The sequence below is a fragment of the Bison bison genome, unplaced genomic scaffold (genome assembly GCF_000754665.1).
Source record: "Bison bison bison isolate TAMUID 2011002044 unplaced genomic scaffold, Bison_UMD1.0 scf7180017864177, whole genome shotgun sequence".
In the NCBI taxonomy this organism is placed as follows: domain Eukaryota; kingdom Metazoa; phylum Chordata; class Mammalia; order Artiodactyla; family Bovidae; genus Bison; species Bison bison.
This window is the reverse complement of record NW_011494749.1, coordinates 121,670-142,265: the sequence shown is the minus strand read 5'-3', so window position 1 is coordinate 142,265 and position 20,596 is coordinate 121,670. Positions and strand designations below refer to the sequence as shown.

The 20,596-nt window shown below is 37.8% G+C and overlaps 1 protein-coding gene across 2 annotated transcripts in view; it reads left to right on the top strand.

Annotated features, from left to right (window-relative positions):
• Positions 1-20,596, top strand: part of LOC104990287 (calmodulin-lysine N-methyltransferase-like) — an 88,515-nt gene that overhangs the window by 4,038 nt on the left and 63,881 nt on the right. For both annotated transcript variants that reach the window (XR_825493.1, XM_010842292.1), the window contains exon 2: positions 11,626-11,798. Coding sequence is in view for 1 of the 2 variants with exons in the window: in XM_010842292.1 (XP_010840594.1) it covers positions 11,626-11,798 (173 nt within the window). In the remaining variant the exon portion in view is untranslated. The remainder of the gene's footprint in view (positions 1-11,625; positions 11,799-20,596) is intronic.

Sequence of the window (20,596 nt, the reverse complement as noted above, 5' to 3'; positions counted from 1 at the left end):
ATTCCAGCTTGTGCTTCATCCAGCCCAGTGTTTCTCATGATGTACTCTGCATAGAAGTTAAATAAGTAGGGTGACAATATACAGCCTTGACGTACTCCTTTTCCTATTTGGAACCAGTTTGTTGTTCCATGTCCAGTTCTAACTGTTGCTTCCTGACCTGAATACAGGTTTGCCAAGAGGCAGGTCAGGTGGTCTGGTATTCCCATCTCTTTCAGAATTTTCCACAGTTTATTGTGGTCTACACAGTGAAAGGCTTTGGCATAGTCAATAAAGCAGAAATAGATGTTTTTCTGAAACTCTCTTGCTTTTTCTATGACATCTGCTCATGTCTCCTTTTTCTCCTCACAATTCTGTGTTTCCACTAGGGCTCCAGTGCTATCTCATGGCCCTCTACCTTAACTGTCCAATATTTTCTGTATTTTACAATTAATATTCTTGGAGAGAAAATCTGGTTGACCTAGTTCATCATTTAATACCAGGTCACATGATAAATTGCTGACTTTTGAATCTAGTGCCTACTTGAATCAGATGAGGTCTGGAAGTCTATGGATCAATATCAATAGAGGCTGTGGATATTGTTCTTTTTTCTTCTTTGTTGGGTTTGACTATCTGATGGCAAAAATATCTACCTCATCATCCACCCAGCTAGTGATCCAGAAGAAATAACCCTTTTCCCTAACACCCAAATCATTTCCTCCAAAACGATTCTGATAGTCCAAGTTTGAACCAATTGCTGTTTCTAGAATTGTGCACTTTGACCCGGGTCATCAGCCCACACTGTGGCAAGGAAAATAATAACCCTGCCATTATTGCATAGAGTGAGGGAGGGGCATTTCCCAAGAGGACGGGATATAGAGCAGATGAAAAAGTAGCAGTGACCCTTACATGCTTACGCACATCTCATAACCACCTACAGAATGAATAAGAGGGCCTAGACGTCTGCATACTTGGCTGAAGAATCCGATTAATGGAATATTTTATAGTACAATTTAAATTAAAGCAGGTAATATACATTTGACTGTCAATGCAGAAAGAGACAGGATGATTTCTAGAATAGAATGTAATACAATTTGATTTTAGTCCCAGATCTACCTATGATGATGAGCAACCTATTTGTACCTCATTTGTAAATGAGGGAGTGGGACTAGATTTCTTTAAGATCTCTTCCGTTTCTGATTATTTTAAAGTGAAATTATTTTCCAGGATTAGGAATAAACTAATTGTCTATTTTCTAATCCTATTATGATTTCCTAACAAAGAATTTGATTTATGTTTAACATTTAAAAACAGCTTATGGGGACTTTCCTGGTAGTCCAGTGGGTAAGACTCCTTGCTCCCAATGCAGGGGTCCTGGGTTTGATCCCTGTTCAGGAAACTGGATCCCACATGCCACAACTGAGAGTTTGCATGCCGCAACTAAAAAGATTGCTCATGCTGAAACTAAAGATCCCACAAGCCACTAAGACCTGTTGCATCCAAATAAATATTAAAAAAAAATAGCTATGTACTGGGTAAAATGGGCATCCAGGTGAGATCATCACAGTACATTTATCAGAGAACTGATTTTTACGGTATCAAAGAGAGCAATCTAAAAATATAAACAGTATGTATAGTATGAGCCATTGAAAACTTATTCATAGCTATATGTATATGCATAGATGGATGTTTAAATGTGCTGTTCCCAAACGGTAGAATTTTGAGTGGGTTTTTACTCTTCTATATTTAACCTTCTTTTCCAGTGAACCTGATGATTTTCAAACCACTTTTCATCTTTTCCCAGGTGTGTAGTTTTAATTATAACATCTTTGAAATTGGGATATGTCTATTAGTTGATGGCATCCCAGTCAATAGGCAGCCTATTCTATGTAACATCAGAAGGAAGGAAAAAAATTGAATCTTATAATCAATGATGTATTGTATTTGATGAAATATAGTCAGGGAAAGAGAGAATTGGTTTTTTGAGAAAAAATTGAAGACCACTGACTACCAGAAAAACAATTCCATGTGAGTGACCAAAATCCTTCCCAGAACAAGATGCTAAACAATAGGAGTACCTGTTACCTCATTGACTAATTGAGAAAGTTGGTTAAAAAGGTCAGTCATGAAAATGATACATATGCTAAAATGAAGCTACAATCTGAGTGTCAAATTGTCCTAAATAATTATAGTTCGTTCTCTAAGTTTATACAGCTGGCTTCCCACAATGAAATTGGTAGTAAACTTTTAAGCAACTTAACTTCTCAAGCAAACTTACCTTTATCTTTCCAAAACATTCAACTTAACTTTTATGGAAGAAACATAAAAATAAAATGGAATAATGATTACCACTCCTCATAATTATTATTTCATTACTTTTTTAAATATTTAATACATGACAATAATAAGAATAGCTGGTGTAAAAAGCTTGTGAAAAAGGCCAATTAACTTGGCAACCAGCTCAGTGGGGAAGGGCAGGAATAGCACCTTGGCACTATTCAGTTCACATGGCCCAGTCTGAATATTTAATAGAGGGAACAGAGAGGGCCCATTAATTCAGAGTTAGTTACAAGAGATGTGCTGTGTTTTGTGTCCTGTTTATGTCTCTCAGTTCCTTGATAGAAAATGGCAAACAGACACCAAGAAACCATGTCTTAGGAATGGTTGTGCCTATCGATCTTGCACTGAGAATTGTGGTTCAGATTCCTATGTAAGTGAGGAGTTGAGTGATGGACTCTTCATTGGTTTTTATTGGCATCACTAGGGATCACTTCGGAGAAGGCAATGGCACCCCACTCCAGTACTCTTGCCTGGAAAATCCCATGGATGGAGCCTGGTGGGCTGCAGTCCATGGGGTCGCTAAGAGTCGGACACAACTGAGCGACTTCACTTTCACTTTTCACTTTCATGCATTGGAGAAGGAATGGCAACCCACTCCAGAGTTCTTGCCTGGAGAATCCCAGGGACAGCGGAGCCTGGTGGGCTGACGTCTATGGGGTCGCACAGAGTTGGACACGACTGAAGTGACTTAGCAGCAGCAGCAGCAGCAGCAGCAGCAGGGATCACTTTCTACAGTAGCAGCTGAACAGGGTCATTCGTGCTCTTTCATTCCTTTTTTTTTTTTTTTTAATTTTATACATCGTTGTGTTTATAAGGATTTTTCACATTGTTGAAGTTAAACTTACATTTCAATTGATTTCAGAACTTTATACTGCTATATAGTCACAGATGACATAGATTTTTGTGTGCTCTGTGGAACATACTTTAACCTTAAGCATCTAAATTGTAATGCTCACCCCTGACCCCCACAGTTCAAACCTTATTGACATATACGTCAGTGACTGGAGGAGATTTTCTTTTTTTATGTTTCTGAGTTATTAAGATTAATAATTGGTTTTTATTTGATTCCTTAAAAATATTTAGGAATATGCTTTAGGTTAAAAATGGTGAACGGGAATGTTTTCTTGAGTTAGAAGTATGTAGCTTGTCAATCTGAAAACAAAATATTCCACCAATAATTATTTTGAAAGAAATGGACTTTAAAACGTTTCTTTATTTTTGGCTTAGCAGCTACGGTTGGCTGTCTCTATAGGGCGGGCTTAGTTCCTCCTGGCAGGTGTGATCTTCCCAGACCAGAGATCAAACCCCTGTCCCCAGCATTGACAGGCAGATTCTTAACCACTGGAAGAGCGGGGAAGTCCTTGAAATAAATGAACTTTTCACTGTGCAGCAAAGAAAATAAAAAGTTTACAAGGCTCCAAGTGTGAAAGCATGTGTCTTTTTACATTCTCAGAGCTGTAAAATTTGTTAGACTATTAATCAATAGTCTTCCTAAGAGTAAATATAACAGTTTTCCAGAGATTAAATACTTTAACACCCATTCCATGCTGAATATTTTTATTTGGCTCATTTTTATTATTTAAGTTAAGACCAGAAATCTATGATTTATTTTAATTCCTAAAAAGTTTTGAGTCCTAAAAATTATGCTTTTATATGAATTTTTCTAAGAGTAAAAAAATTCACCATTTGAAAGTTTCAGCTTTATTGAGATACACCTGACAAATCATATTGTAAACTACACAATGTGATGATTTGATATATGTATACATTGTGAAAGTATTCCCCACCCCAACCCCCAATGAGTTAACACCTTTTTGGTTATTGTTGAAAACATTTTCATTCATTTCTTTTTTTGAAGCTTTCAAACAACTGAATGTTTTCACTTTGTCTACCTGGTTTTCATTGCCTTCTTGTTCCTTCTGAATTCTCTTTGGCAAAGAGAGGCTATATTCCTTTTTCACATCTAGTTTTTTGTCATTTTTGAAAGCTGCTCTCTATAGGTACTTTTTGACTTCACAATTCTAGCTCAGACCCCAAACTTTATTTATAAGGTATATAACCTTTTATATCTGAACTTTGAGTATTTTCCTTCACCACCCCACCCCATAATTCCATTTGATTATTACTTAGGGGGTTGGAAGGCAATTATTATTTACTTAGGGGGTTGGAAGGCAATATTCTAAAAGCGGTAGCTGACAAGATTATACCTTGATGGGAAATTTAAATATCCTCTCAAGTCACAAAGCTGCAGACATTTTTGATGACCTTGAAATAACTGAATCAGTAGTAATCTGAATTGATCTCCATTGCATATGATTACCTTTACTGAGTAGTGTATACTGCTAAGCTGCTAAGTCGCTTCAGTCGTGTCCAACTCTGTGCGACCCCATAGACGGCAGCCCACAAGGCTTCCCCGAACCTGGGGTTCTCCAGGCAAGAACACTGAAGTGGGTTGCCATTTCCTTCTCCAGTGCGTGAAAGTGAAAAGTGAAAGTGAAGTCACTCAGTCATGTCTGACTCTAGCAACCCCATGGACTGCAGCCTACCAGGCTCCTCCGTCCATGGGATTTTCTAGGCCCCACTGGAGTGGGGTGCCATTGCCTTCTCCGGAGTAGTGTGTAGATTATGTAAATAAATTTTCCCTTTTATTTATTCTAAATATATTTTTTACTTTCTTTGAGAATTACCTTGTTGTCATATTGTAGATCATGGAATTTACTAAACTATAAAAGCCTCTTCCAATTTTATACATGTGTTGATTTAATAACTTTTTACCTTAGTGATTTGTAATGTCATTACCTTGACGTCAGAATAATTTAATTAGTATAAAAAGACATTTGATTTTTGGACATTAATTGGACGAGATCTGTGGCAATTTATAATATCTACATTTTACACTTTATAACAATTTTTTTTTTGAGAGTAAGCTTTGTTTCAGATCAGATCAGATCAGTCGCTCAGTCATGTCCGACTCTTTGCGACCCCATGAATCGCAGCACGCCAGGCCTCCCTGTCCATCACCAACTCCCAGAGTTCACTGAGACTCACGTCCATCGAGTCAGTGATGCCATCCAGCCATCTCATCCTCTGTCGTCCCCTTCTCCTCTTGCTCCCAATCCCTCCCAGCATCAGTCTTTTCCAATGAGTCAACTCTTCGCATGGTGTGTTTTTCTTCCTCATAATCATAGATGATAGATAACAATAAGACTGTATTTTTGGTAAAACCTTTTAAAACAATTCATCCGTTTATTTATTTTTAAAATTTTATTTATGTATTTCATCTTTGGCTGTGCTGGGTCGTCATTGCTCTGCGGGCTTTTTCTCTAGTTGGGGAGAACAGGGGCTACTTGCTAGCTGCAGTGCACAGGTTTTTCATGGTGGTGGCTTCTGCTGTCATGGAGCACTGGCTCTAGGGCGCACAGGCTTCAGTATTTGTGGCTCTCGGGCTCTAGAACACAACTCAATAGTTGTGATGTCAGGGCATAGTTGCTCCAAGGCACGTGGGATCTTCCTGGATCAGGGATCTAGCCCATGTCATCTGCATTGGCAGGCAGATTCTTTACCACCGAGCTACCAGGGAAGCCCACCCTTTTATTTTTAAAGGAAACTCTCTAACAAGTCAAAGAGAGGCAACTTTTCTGATGTTCCATTTAAAAAAATCAACCTTATAAACCTTCTATATAATATAAAAATTTTAAGCCTATTTTTTCCCTCAAGGTGTATTATTCAAGTTGGTATGGTTTCTTGCTTAGTTCTGATCTCAGTTTGCCTTTATGTAGTCAGGGTTCCTTTTCAGATAAGAGAAACAACTCTAGCTATTTTAAGCAGAAAAGGGCTTTATAAAGGGAATTAAATGCTCATAAAATCTTTGGAGGAACTAAAGAAACCTACAAAGAATGAGTCGCAGAACAACACAAAAGCTGGCCTGCCAAGAGAGATGCTACCGCTACCAAAATGAAGAACTTGAGCTTCTTTCTGGGATCATTTCACATTGTGTGTGATCTCTGGTGATCAAGAAGCTGTTTCTGGAACTGTAGACTCCAGAAGTACACCTTGCCTGTTCTGTGTCTACCAGCAAAGGTTTGACACTTGTACGGCCTCTGTGTGTGTGTGTGTATGTGTGTGTGTGTGCGCACATGCTCCATTACTCAGTCTTTCACTCTCCACTAAATTAGAGTGTGAACATTGGAACCTCTGCTAAAGCTGCTGAAGATCCAAATGTCTTTAGAACTGTTCTTACTAGCACACATTGCAGAAATGGATCTTTCTTCTTTCCATCTTTCTTTCTTTCAAATCTCATGTTAGTCCATCTGGTTAGCTAAACCAAAAGCACATCTGAAACTGACTTCTAGGGATTCTGGGAAATGTGGTTTCTAGCTTTAGCATAGGAAGGTATCTTAAAGGAAGTGGAAATGTGATGTTTGGTGCCAGGCTACCACATTCTCCACAGGAAAAGGTGTTGAAAGTTCAAGTTCTGTAGTCAGATAGCCTGAATTTGCTTCTTACTAGCTTTCTGACCTTGAGCAAATTACCATTCCTTTTCATTAGCTTCCTCTGTCACATAATAGGTATCTATCTCATGGAGTTATTTGAGAATTTAATGAAGAGTGTGGTTAAGACTTAAATTAATTCTTACTTGGATGTTTGCTGTCATTTGCTGGTGAATAGTCTGGACTTGGAGTTTTCTTTGTGGTAAAATTTTTATTTTTGCATTTTATTTTTAAAATAGTTTAGGACCGTTTAGACTTTCAGTTTCTGCTTGTGTCAATTTTGGTTAGTTGTATTTTTCCAGGAATTTGTCCATTTCATCTAAATTTTCAAAGTTAGTCTTCATAATATTCCTTTGCATTTTTTAATGCCTGTAGGATCTATAGTGATCTCCTTATGTCACTGAAGTTTATACCTTCTTTCTTTTTTCCTTAATAGCTTCATCAGGGGTTTATCAGTTTTATTAATCTCTTCAGAAAACCATCCCTTGATATTGATAATCCCCCCTGCTTTGTTTGTTTTCTGCTTTATTAGCTTTTACTCTTTTGAGGACTTAATTTGTTCTTTTTCGAGTTTTTGCAATGGATACTTAGCTTACTGATTTTTAGCTTTTCCATATATTTCCCTCTTAGTATGGATTTAGCCATCTATGGGGTCGCACAGAGTTGGACACGACTGAAGCGACTTAGCAGCAGCAGCTACATTTCATGTTTTGAAATGTATTTTTATTATTCAGTTCAAAATGCTTTCTAATTTCCATTGTGTGTTTTTTGATTCGTTGATTATTTAGAAGTCCATTGCTTAACTTCCAAGTATATTTAGTTTTAGATATCTTTTTAGTTATATTTAACTTATGACTATTAGAGTGCTTTATATATTAAAGAAACTTCACAGGAAATGTCAGATATATGCAAAATTGGAAATAATACTTTAATAGCCATTCAGGTATCTATCAGTTCAGTTCAATCACTCAGTTGTGTCTGACTCCTTGTGACCCCATGGACTGCAGCACGCCAGGCTTCCCTGTCCATCACCAACTTCCAGAGTTTACTCAAACTCAAGACCATTGAGTTGGTGATGCCACCCAACCATCTCACCCTCTGTCATCCTGGTCTCCTCCTGCCTTCAATCTTTCCCAGCATCAGGGTCTTTTCAAATGAGTCAGTTTTTTCACATCAAGTGGCCAAAGTATTGGAGTTTCAGCTTCAACAGCAATCCTTCCAATGAATATTCAGGATTGATCTCCTTTAGGATGGACTGGTTGGATCTCCTTGCAGACCAAGGGACTCGCGAGAGTCTTCTCCAACACCACAGTTCAAAAGCATCAATTCTTCAGTGCTCAGCTTTCTTTATAGTCCAACTCTCATATCCATATATGACTACTGGAAAAACCATAGCTTTGACTAGATGGACATTTGTTGGCAAAGTAGTGTCTCTGCGTTTTAATATGCTGTCTAGGTTGGTCATAACTTTTCTTCCAAGGAGCAAGCGTCTTTTAATTTCATGGCTGCAATCACTATCTTCTGTGATTTTGGAGCCAAAAAAAAAAAAGTCTGTCACTGTTTCCATTATTTCCCCATCTATTTGCCATGAAGTGATGGGACCTGATGCCATGATCTTAGTTTTTTAAATGTTGAGTTTTAAGCCAACTTTTTCACTCTCCTCTTTCACTTTCATCAAGAGGCTCTTTAGTTCTTTGCTTTCTGCCCTAAGAGTGGTGTCATCTGCGTGTCTGAGGTTACTGATATTTCTCCCAGCAATCTTGATCCCAGCTTGTGCTTCATCCAGCCCAGCATTTCTCATGATGTACTCTGCATAGAAGTTAAATAAGCAGGGTGACAATATACAGCCTTGACCTACTCCTTTCCTATTTTGGAACCAGTCTGTTGTTCCATGTTCAGTTCTAACTGTTGCTTCTTGACCTGCATACAGATTTCGCAGGAGGCAGGTCAGGTGGTCTGGTATTCTCATCTCTTTAAGAATTTTCCACAGTTTGTTGTGATCCACACAGTCAAAGGCTTTGGCATAGTCTAAAGCAGAAGTAGGTGATTTTTTGGAACTCTCTTGCTTTTTCAGTGACCCAACGGATGTTGGCAATTTGATCTCTGGTTCCTCTGCCTTTTCTAAATCCAGCTTGAACATCTGGAAGTTCATGGTTCATGTACTGTTGAAGCCTGGCTTGGAGAATTTTGAGCATTACTTTGCTAGTGTGAGATGAGTACAATTGTGGTGGCAGTTTGAGCATTCTTTGGCATTGCCTTTCTTTGGGATTGGAATGAAAACTGACCTTTTCCAGTCCTGTGGCCACTGCTGAGTTTTCCAAATTTGCTGGCATACTGAGTGCAGCACTTTCACAGCATCATCTTTCAGGATTTGAAATAGCTCAATTGGAATTCCATCACCTGCACTAGCTTTGTTCGTAGTGATGCTTCCTAAGGCCCACTTGATTTCACATTTCAGGATGTCTGGCTCTAGGTGAGTGATCACACCATCGTGATTATCTGGGTCATGAAGATCTTTTCTGTACAGTTCTTCTGTGTATTCTTGCCACCTCTTCTTAATATCTTCAGCTTCTTTTAGGTCCATACCATTTCTGTCCTTTATTGAGCCCATCTTTGCATGAAATTGTTCCCTTGGTGTCTCTTATTTTCTTGAAGAGATCTCTAGTCTTTCCCATTCTATTGTTTTCCTCTATTTCTTTGCATTGATTACTGAGGAAGATTTCTATAATCTTCAACTATTTTTAACTCTGGACTACTTCAATTCATTTCTAATCTCTTATTATGCAACTCTCACCAGATTATTTTGAAGTGAATCTCAGATAACTGAGGTACCATTTTCAGATAACAACTGAGATAACAGATAATCTCAGATAACATTTTTCTATAACTATTTCAGTAAGATAACATTAAAAAATGATTGCAATGCCAAATCCTATGCAGAATAATTCTTTGATGATCTGGTCAGTTTCCAAATTTTCTCCATTGTCTCCTAATTTTTTTTACAGTTTAATTTTTTTGAAAACAGGATCCAAATTAAATTCCAAATATTGTTATTATTGATATGTTTAAGTCTTTTAATCTATTAATAAATATTCCCTTGACATGTCTCTATTCCAGCCCTTGCTGTCTATTTTAGAAGAAACTGGGTGTTTTGCAGAGTTTCCCATAACTTGAATTTTGCTAATTGCACTTGATCAATGAGTTCCTCTACCCCTGCATTTCGTATTTTCCATTAGAGATTTGATGAAACTCAGATTTGATATTTTTTGTTTTGTTTAGTTGGTCAAGATAATTGTGGTGTGAAATTTCATCAGTACTCACAGGGATGTGTGGTCATTTCCTTATCATGATTACCTTGGTTCATGAATTCATGAGGGAGTTGAAAATGGTGATGTTCTGTTGTTCTTTCTTCATTTATTACTTGGGCTCTTCCATTTGGATGCTCTCAGTTATAGTTTATATAGGAAAAACAGATAAATATTTGATTCTTTCTCTTCAATGACTATTTTCAAAATAAATTGGTTCTTTGCATTCTTCAGTGGTCAGCAGTGAGGCATTTAAAAATTACCATTATGAACTAATGTGTTTCAGTTTAGTTACATTTATTATCTGTGTTAATATTCACAGTATCCCATCTTTGGCCAATGGACCCTTTCTCTATTGTCTCTTGAATCCTTTTGATATAACCCCTAATTCTGTAAGGCTTTCTTGTTTTCTTGTGTGCATGATGTTCCAGGCTTATCTTGTATAATTCCTGGCATTCTTCCTCAGCTTGCCTGCCTTATCTTAGTTCCTTGAATGTTTAGTTGCTCAGTCATGTCTGACTCTTTGCAACCCCATGGACTATAGCCCACTAGGCTCCTCTGTCCATGGGGATTCTCCAGGCAAGAAAGAATGCTCAGTGGGTTCCCATGCTCTCCTCCAGGGGATCTTCCCAACGCAGGGATTGAACCCATGTCTCCCGCATTGCAGACAGATTCTTTACCATCGGAACCACCAGGGAAGTATCTTGGTTCCTTAACCAGGGATTATTAAACCCATGCCCTTGGCAGTGAAAGCTGGGAGTCCCAGCCACTGGACCACTAGGGAATTCCCCTTACTTTGATTTAATAAAAATTGTCATTTAGAGACAGCAGTATATGCATTAAGTGGGTTCATTGCTGCTAGTTTGGGCATTGGTTTTAGACCTTTTCAGTGGTCAGATGTAGGTAATACATGTATAGTTTTAAAAAATAGAATACATCATTAATTTATATTATACTTCATTCACATTCAGAGCTACAGTGTTTTTGCTTAACCTCATTAATCTTAACAGCTGTATTGCCTTTCTGTCTTATTTAAGAGCCCAGTTTGCAATGACACCAACAAAATTACTTATTTGGTTTATCTTAACACACACACACACACACACACACACACACCGGCTCAGAATAACATACTGCTCCTGACTAGGTAGTATGCTTTGAAATTCAACTTTTACCCCCTAATTCTACAAACTGTTGAAAAGTGCTGCTTGTCTTCTCAGACCTTCCTTTTGGAATTGAATGTCTCACAGGAAGAGTGGTCACAAAGGCCAGACTCTTCTCACTAGATTTACCTTGTTAGATATTAGACTGGTAGATCTTCAGTATTGTCCTTGTTCTCTGATGCCTTTGAGTAGTGTTTTAAAACGTTTTATGCATCTTTTCTAGTTGTTTTCAGTAAGACTTTGGTCTGAATTATCTGCCATTATCAGAAATGAAAGTCCCCTTACCTCCTAAACGTTGAACGTTGTATTTATATAATATTTGTGACCACAATATTTGGTTTTATTTCAAAGGTTCTGAAACAAAAACACCTGGATGACTGTCTACGACATATATCTGTAAGAAGATTTGAATCATTTAATCTGTTTTCAGTAACAGAAGTCAAAAAAAGGGAAACTGAAGAGGAAGCTGGCGCCTGGGTCCAATATACAAGCATCTTCTATCCTGAATACAGTATTTTCGTAAGGTAAACATCACTCCAGTTAAGATTTTTTTTAAAGCATTTTTCTCTTGTAAAAGAAAAACAATCTACCAAGAATCGAATTGTTCATTCTATTGAATTTGCAAGTAGTCTTTATCAGAATTTAGGTTTTATAACTTTGTGTTTGGAAATACTCCTTTAACTGGGTCTTGCTATGTTCTCAGAACTAAAGAAAAAACATTCCAAGGAATGTATTGGCATTTGGAGATAAAATTCAAATCAAAGAGTTCATTTAACCGTTCTCTCATAACATTTGATATGAAAAAAAAGCCAAGTTCTTCTTGAGCCTGAAGTGAAAACAGACTTTTTCCAAACTACTCTTTAAGTAGTAGTTATTTGAAAAATCAAGCTTTGGTATTTTTCCTATTCATGTTTTGTCACTTTCAGAAGAATCTTAAAAATAGGAGGAGAAAATTCAGCTGAAAGCAGTGATATTGTGAAAAGCATACAGACTGTTCTGGTTTTAAAAATCATTAGAAAAGAGTGGAGAGTTAAGATACCATTTTTACAGAATTAATTTTTCTCTCCCAGTTATAGTCTAGCATGTTGCAACATTACTTCAGGTGTTTGATTTTTATAAAATCTGCCTTTCTTGACAAGATTACACATTTTGAAAGGAAGGGAGAAGCACATTTACAGTAATTGTAGAAAGAGCAAAAAGCATTTTAAGTGGAAATATGTCTTAATACAGTTTAGGTGAGTTTAGGAATAATTTTAAGAAAAATGTTTTCACAAAGGATGTCTATTTATAGTATATATTTCTTGAACTATTTTAGTTTAAGATATCTAAGCTTTGAAAGATACTGTAACAGCTGAATATTTAGGATTTGGATAAAAATTGATTAGGGTGGTCAGGGAAGTACAGTTAGGGTCTGGTTTCATAATACTGCTTTACTGAAAACTCTAAATAGGGATAAAAACTTGGGGGTTTGTGTACATTCATTGTGAAATTCTAATGAGAACACCTCAATTGCCTGGCATTTGTGATGGAGGTGATTAGCTTAGTCCTTGATTAGGAAGGAAAGAAAACTGTATTAAATACTTACTGTATGCCAGGTATAGCGCCAGGTGCTTTGATGTATTCTAATTCATGTACTCCTTCCAATAAATCTGTGAAGTGGGAATGAAGATAATTAAACAATTGGAAGATAGAGTCTATAAGGATATTAAAGAGAAGGAGAAACAGTAAGGTATAAAGTTCTAAAACTTATCTTCTGCCTCCACTGTGATAAGAGGCAATAAGTGTGAACTGTGCCAAGAATAACTTCCTGACGTCTTCAAGGCCCTGGTAAGACTTAGCCAGAGAAAATGTGAACTCTTCTGTTCCTAGGAGTTTTCAAAATAAGACATTGTTTCATACTTGGAGAATACTTGGTGGAGATGACCTTGATGTAGAAGCAAGACTCTTCTCCAGCAGTGTGGCGCTTTGTGATATAACCGTTTTTGAAAGAATAAATATTTCTATGTAAATATTACACTAAATCCTATAGAAAGATTCTTTCTAGAAAGAAGACAGGTGGCTGAGCTAGAATTTTGGCACAATGGCTGCCAAGAATTTTTCTCTTTTCTCCAAACTAGCTGGTATCTCGCCACATCAGTAAACATATAGAATTCTAGAGCTGAATTATGATCTTAGAATAAAAGTATATAATCATAGCAACATTAATAATGGCTGACAGTTGAGTGCCGGGCCTCGTGACAAGCACTTTTGTGAGTGGTTTACATGTACTAGCTTATTTAATTCACACAGCATCTTATGGGTAAATGCTGTTTTTATCTTCATTTTACAGATGAGAATATAAATAAGTTGATTGAGGTCACACAGCCAGTAATTGATTGTGACCCTATTCAAACACTGGTGGTCTGGTTTCTCACCTGTACTTAAAAAATTTTTTGTTTTGAATTAATTACAGACTCTTAGGAAGTTGCAAAAGTATACGAGGAGTTCCGTGGATCCTTCCCTCAGCTATCTCCATCAGTAACATCTTATATAATGATAGTCACAGCTTGAACTTTTAACTTCTGCACATCCTGCCTCTTGTAAGTCAGTCTTGTATTCATTTTTCAGATGAAGGGATTGAGATCTGTCATACATATAATTTCACAAGCAAATCATTGCCATTGCCATCTCCAGGGGGTCTCCCTGAGTCAGGAATTGAACCAAGCTCTCCTGCATTGCAGGCAGATTCTTTACCAGCTGGGCCACCAGGGAAGCGCATGTACCCTGTGAGTGTTCAGTAAATAAAAACTTGTGATGGAATGGTTTGCTTATGAAATTATATATGTGACAGATTGTCCTTATATATGTAGGGTATCATAGGTACCCCTTTAAAACTTGGCAAGATTGGCAACTGAGGCAAGTGTGGATACTGAATTTATATTTAAAAAGTACAGTTTTAATGTTAGTAATATTAACAGCAAGGGTGACTATTAAAACAGCTTTTGTTCTCTTGTGTTTTATTTTGTATTTTAGAAGGAACTTTATGTGTGTGTTGTGTTCAGTAGCTAGGTCGTGTCTGACTCTTTGCAGCCCTGTGGCCTGCAGCCTGCAGCCAGGCTTCCCTGTCCTTCACATCTCCTGGAGTTTGCTCAGATTCATATCCATTGAGTTGGTGATGCTAGCTAACCATCTCATCCTCTGCCACCCCCTTCCCCTTTTGCCTTCAATCTTTCCCAGTATCAGGATCTTTTCCAATGAGTCGGCTCTTTGAATCAGGTGGCCAAGATACTGGAGCTTCAGCTTCAGCAAATCCTAAAAGATGATGCTGTTAAAAGTGCTGCACTCATTATGTTAGTAAATTTGGAAAACTCAGCAGTGGCCACAGGACTAGAAAAGGTCGGTTTTCATTCCAATCCCAAAGAAAGTGAGAGTATTGTGCCAAAGAATGTTCAAACCATTAGACAGTTGCTCTCATTTCACATGCTCATAAGGTTAGGGTCAAAATCCTTCTTCAAGCTAGGCTTCAACAGTATGTGAACCGAGAACTTCCAGGTCTACAAGCTGGATTTAGAAAAGGCAGAGGAACCAGAGATCAAATTGCCAACATTAGTTGGCTTGTCAAGAAAGCAAGGGAATTCCAAAAAAACATCTACTTCTGCTTCATTGACTATGCAAAAGCCTTTGTGTGTGTGGATCACAACAGACTGCAGAAGGAACTTTATAGCACCTTCAAAATGTGATGCAGTGTATGTAGAAAATAGTTCATTGGGTCATGTTTTCATGAAGCTTAAATCACAGATATGGGCCAATTATAATCTAATTTTCTAGGTTATTTTAAACTCCAATCATGATTATGTAGTTTGCTTGCATATACATATAATCAGAGTTTCAATAAATCAAAATGTTCCCTTGATATTTTTTAAAATGTTCATATTTTAATGTACAAATAATGTACAAATCTAGTTTCCTCTAACTAGTAGGTGTAAGACTGAAAAAATAAGGCTTTAGCCATTTATTTTTGAAAGAGCTCCAAAGTAAGTTGCATCTAGAATCATGTTTTTTAAACCTTGTCCTTCTGAAAATCTTTGTTCTTATGCAGCCTTTGAGGACCCATTCCACTCTCTGGCTTACTTTTTCTAATTTTGGGGGACCACCTTTTTTTGTAATCAAGGTAAAAAGTAATCATTTTAACCACTTTGAATTGTGCAGTTAGTGGTTTTTAGTACATTTACAATGTTGTGGAACCATCACCACTCTCTAATTTCAAAAATTTTTCATCACCATGAAATGAAGCCCCATTCCCATTACTAGTAACTCTCCATCTTACTCCTTCCTCTTCCTCCTGGCAACCACTTACCAACTTTCTATCTATACGCTGCTCCTGCTAAGTCGCTTCAGTCATGTCCGACTCTGTGCGACCCCAGAGATGGCAGCCCACCAGGCTCCCCCGTCCCTGGGATTCTCCAGGCAAGAACACTGGAGTGGGTTGCCATTTCCTTCTCCAATGCATGAAAGGGAAAGGTGAAGGTGAAGTCGCTCAGTTGTGTCCCCTATTCTGGACATTTTATATAAGTAGAATCATATGATATATGCCCTTTTATGTTTGGCTTCTTTCACTTAACGTAATGTGTTTTGATTAATCTATGTTACAGCATATATCAATACTCCTTTCCTTTTTAATGGCTGAATAATATTCCAGTGTATGGACAATACCATATTTTGTCTATCCATTCATCAGTTGATGAACATTTGGGTAATTTCTATTTTTTGGCTATTATGAATAATGCTACTAAGAGACTTGGTGATCCAGTGGTCAAGAATCTGCCTGCTAATGCAGGGAACTCAGGTTTAGTCAGGGAACTGAGAGCCCACATGATTCAGAGCAACTAAGCCCGTGTACCACAACTGATGAGCCCACGCTCTACAGCCTGTGAACCACAACTACTGAACCCATATACCCAGCTACTGAAGCCCGCATGCCTACATCCCATGCTCTGTAACAACAGAAGCCACCACAATGAAAAGATTGCCCGCCACAACTAAAGTAGCCCTTGCTTGCCACGACTAGAGAAAGCTTACGTGCAGCAGTGAAGACCCAGCAGAGACAGAAATAAAATAAAAATTTTTTTAAAAAAGAGAGAAAAATAATGCTACTATGAACATTCATGTATATGTTTTTATGTGAATATATAATTTTTTAATTCTCTTAGGTGTGTCCTGAGGGGCAAGATTATACCTGAATATATAACTTTTTAAATCATAGGTGTTTCCTGAGGGGCAAGATTACTGGGTCATATAGTAACTCTTTATTTAACTTTTTGAAGAATGTCCAAATTGTTTTCTGCAGTGGCTGTGCCATTTTACCTACTAGGAATATAAGAGAGTTCTAGTTTCTCCCCATGCATGCAAGCTCCTATGATTTTTCCTATATTATTATTTTTTTTTATTATTGCCATCCTAGTGTGAAGTGATACCTTACTGTTGTTTTGATTTGTAGTCCCCCAGTGACTAAGTATGTTTTATGTTTTTTCATGTGCTCATTGGCCATTTGTATATCTTATTTGCAGAAATGTCTCTTCAAGTCCTTTGCCCATTTTTATTAAGGTTGTTTTTCTCTGTTGTTGACTTGTGAGAGTTCTTTATATATTCTGGATACTTGAACCATATCAGATGTGTGATTTGCAAATAATTTGTCTCATCTTGTGGTTAATCTTTTCACTTTCTTGATAGTGTCCTTTGGTGTATAGAAGTTTTCAGTTTTGTTCAAGTTCAATGTATCTATTTTATTTTATTTTTTTTTCATTTGTTGCTTGTGTGTTATGGTGCCATATTTAGCCCTCGTTTACTTTTAACCTCTAGTTTCAATCTCTTGTACTTTTATGAGTGAAAGTTACTCAGTCATGTCTGACTCTTTGCAACCCCATGGACTGTAGCCCGCTAGGCTCCTCTGTCCATGGGATTCTCCAGGAAAGAGTACTGGAGCAGGTTGCCATTCCCTTCTCCAGGAGATCTTCCCAAATCAGGGATCGAACCCACGTCTTCTGCATTGCAGGTGGTTTCTTTACCATCTGAGCCACCAGGTAGGCTTCAAATTTTTCTCTGGTAGCTTTTTTTTTTTGCTCTTCAAATAATTATTTGCCCTAGTGACTTGCTCCTTATTTCTTACTCCAAGGGCCATTCCTGGGAAAAATCAAAGGTCCTTGGTACTAGCATAGCTTTAGGTGCTTGTAAAAATGGCGGTTGACTTTCGGAGGAAGAAACTGGCTACTGGTAAATTTTCTTTCAGCTTTATTGAGATGTAATTGACATATATTGACATATATTTATTGAGATATAATTAACATATACCATTGTGTAAATTTAGGATATATTCTGTGTTGACTTCAATCACTTATCTATTGTAGAATGATTAGCACCATACTATTAGCTAACACCCCTATCATGTCATATAATTATCATTTCTTTTTTGTGGTTAAAGACCTAGGTGCAGTTAAAGCTTTGGAATTTAGGAGAAACATGGAGTGAACTTTTTATATCATGGCTATGTTAGCAAAAAGTTGTCATCATTATATAACATTAATTATCAGTGTAATGGAAAGATTGAAGTTTGAGAAGTTCCCTTCCTTCTTGAGAAGTTGAGAAGTTCCAGTACAGTAGATATTGGAACCTACTTGGAACCTACCAACCACATTATCCAAGCAAAACTGTTTACCTGCTTAGGTAAACAGTTGAAAGATGAAGGGTAGACAAGATCTTATAGAGTTGACACTTGAATAAAGTAGATATTATTGTTGTTGTTCAATTGCTAAGTCGTGTCTGACTCTTTGCAGTCCTATAGACTACAGTCTGCCAGACTTCTATGTCCGTGGAGTTTTTCAGGGTTGCCATTTCTTTTCCCTGGGCATCTTCCTGACCCAGGTCTTGAACCTGCATCTCCTGCGTTAGCAGGTGGCTTCTGCACTCCTGAGCCACCAGGGAAGCCTGAATGAAGTAAATGATTCTGAACAAAGAACAATCCTTAGGTTTGGAGCAAAAGAAAGGGAACCTGAAATAATCAAACTGAATATTTACCACACTGTGTTCATGGTAGTTTTCTTACAGTTAGCACTAATCTGTATACCACTGAAGACAATGATTGTTGACCTTTTTCTTTCATGAGATGCCATCTTTTAGGGTTTCTCAACTTCATAGATAATTGCTTTTCTTCTTGTAAGTTTTTAGAGGTATGGGATTAGTTCTCCTGTTTCCCTATCCCTGATTCGATTTAATGTCACAGGGTTTACTTTCTGTTCTTGGCTTCAACAAATAAGGATTCTTGGCTTTCTGTTCTTGGCTTTCAAGAAGATGAGTTTTGTGTCACTTTCTGTTTTGAATACTGCCTTTAACTTTTAAACATGCATTTTACCTTAATTATCCCAGTTTCTGCTGTTTAGAAATATTTAACTTGTTGCAAAATATATGTACCTTTTTTTTTTTTACTCTTGTCTCAGATTTCTTTTCAAATGCTTATTTCATCCTGATAGAGAGGGAGAGACAAAGTGCATGAGAGAATCTCTTTATTAAAACTAGACCATAAAGCAATTGCTGTTTTAGGTATTTATCCTAAGGAAATAATCAGAAAAGATCTCAATGCTATTTCTATAAGGACGTTTGTTGAAGTAATATGCATAAAGTGTAATAGTGGGCATAGTCTAAAAATCCAACATAAGATGTTGGTTCAACAAATTGTGGTGCAATTATTTACTGGACTACTTGGCAGCCATTAAAATCATGTTGCAGGAGAATATTTAATAATGTGAGAAACTTTATAATATGTTAAGTGAAAAAAGTACAAATTGCAAAATTGTATGGACAGTGTGCTCTGCTATTTAATGACAGGTCTGTGAACGTAGCATAAAATTTGAAGGCTATATACCAAACTATTAACTGTAGTTACCTCTGCATGATAGGATTATGGGCAGTTTTTCCTTGAGGAAGCTATATATTGCTTTGGTCTTCAGGAAAAAAAAAGTTTTGAGCTCTATACTGTATTGCTGGTCATTTTAATAGCTTCATCTTGTGTTTCAGATGTTAAATGCTTTGTTCTTTCTCTTCTGACATGTGTGCTATGGTTTTTTCCAGGTTACCGTAAATAACCTCTTCTAGAATCTTGCATCCACAGAGAAGATTCAGAATCTTCATACCAGTGATGAAAGTTGGATTTGTGGTTGATAGCTTCATTGCTTTAGGTTATGATACTGTTGAGGCCAATAGTAATGGCAGATAACTTTCTGCATTCTCCCTTCATCACTCTTTGAAAGAACTAGGTCTCTGCGATAGAAATAAAAAGTTCTTCTGAGAAGGGTATTGCAGTTGACATGTATTTTCTTACTGTATCTATTAGCTCTCTAGGGCTCCCAGAACAAAACACTGCAGTTTGGATGGCTTTAACAGCAAGTTTGTTTGCTCACAGTTTGGAGTCTGGGAGCCTTAGATCTAGGTGTTGCAGGCTTGGTTTCATCCAAGGCCTCCTTGACGTGTATGGGGCTGCGCTCTTGCTGCCTCTTCCCGTGGTTGTCTTTCTGTGCACAGGCCTTGTCGTCTGTGTGTGTGCTAATCTCCTTTTTGTGTAAGGACAATAGTCGTTTTGCATTACGGCCCACCCTAATGACCCAATTTTAACCTGATTACCTCTTTGAAGACCCTTCTGAGGGATGGGGGCTGGTTAGGGCTTCAGCATATGAATTTGGAGGGGGCACAGTTCAGTCCGTAACAATGTGCATCATTCATGATAAGTTTTTGTGACAAAGTAAGAGTCTGACACGACTGAGCAACTTCACTTTCATCTTTTACTTTCATGCATTGGAGAAAGAAATGGCAACCCACTCCAGTGTTCTTGCCTGGAGAATCCCAGGGACGGGGGAGCCTGGTGGGCTGCCGTCTCTGGGGTCGCACAGAGTGGACATGACTGAAGCGACTTAGCAGCAGCAGCAGCAGTGTTGATAAAGTAAATTTTATTGTGAATTATTAATGCTTATTGTAAACTATTCAGTTCAGTCGCACAGTTGTGTCCGACTCTGCGACCCCATGAATCACAGCACGCCAGGCCTCCCTGTCCATCACCAACTCCCGGAGTTCACTCAAACTCATGTCCATCGAGTCAGTGATGCCATCCAGCCATCTCATCCTCTGTCATCCCCTTCTCCTCCTGCCCCCAATCCCTCCCAGCATCAGAGTCTTTTCCAATGAGTCAACTCTTCGCATGAGGTCGTCAAAGTATTGGAGTTTCAGCTTCAGCATCAGTCCTTCCAGTGAACACCCAGGACTGATCTCCTTTAGAATGGACTTGTTGGATCTCCTTGCA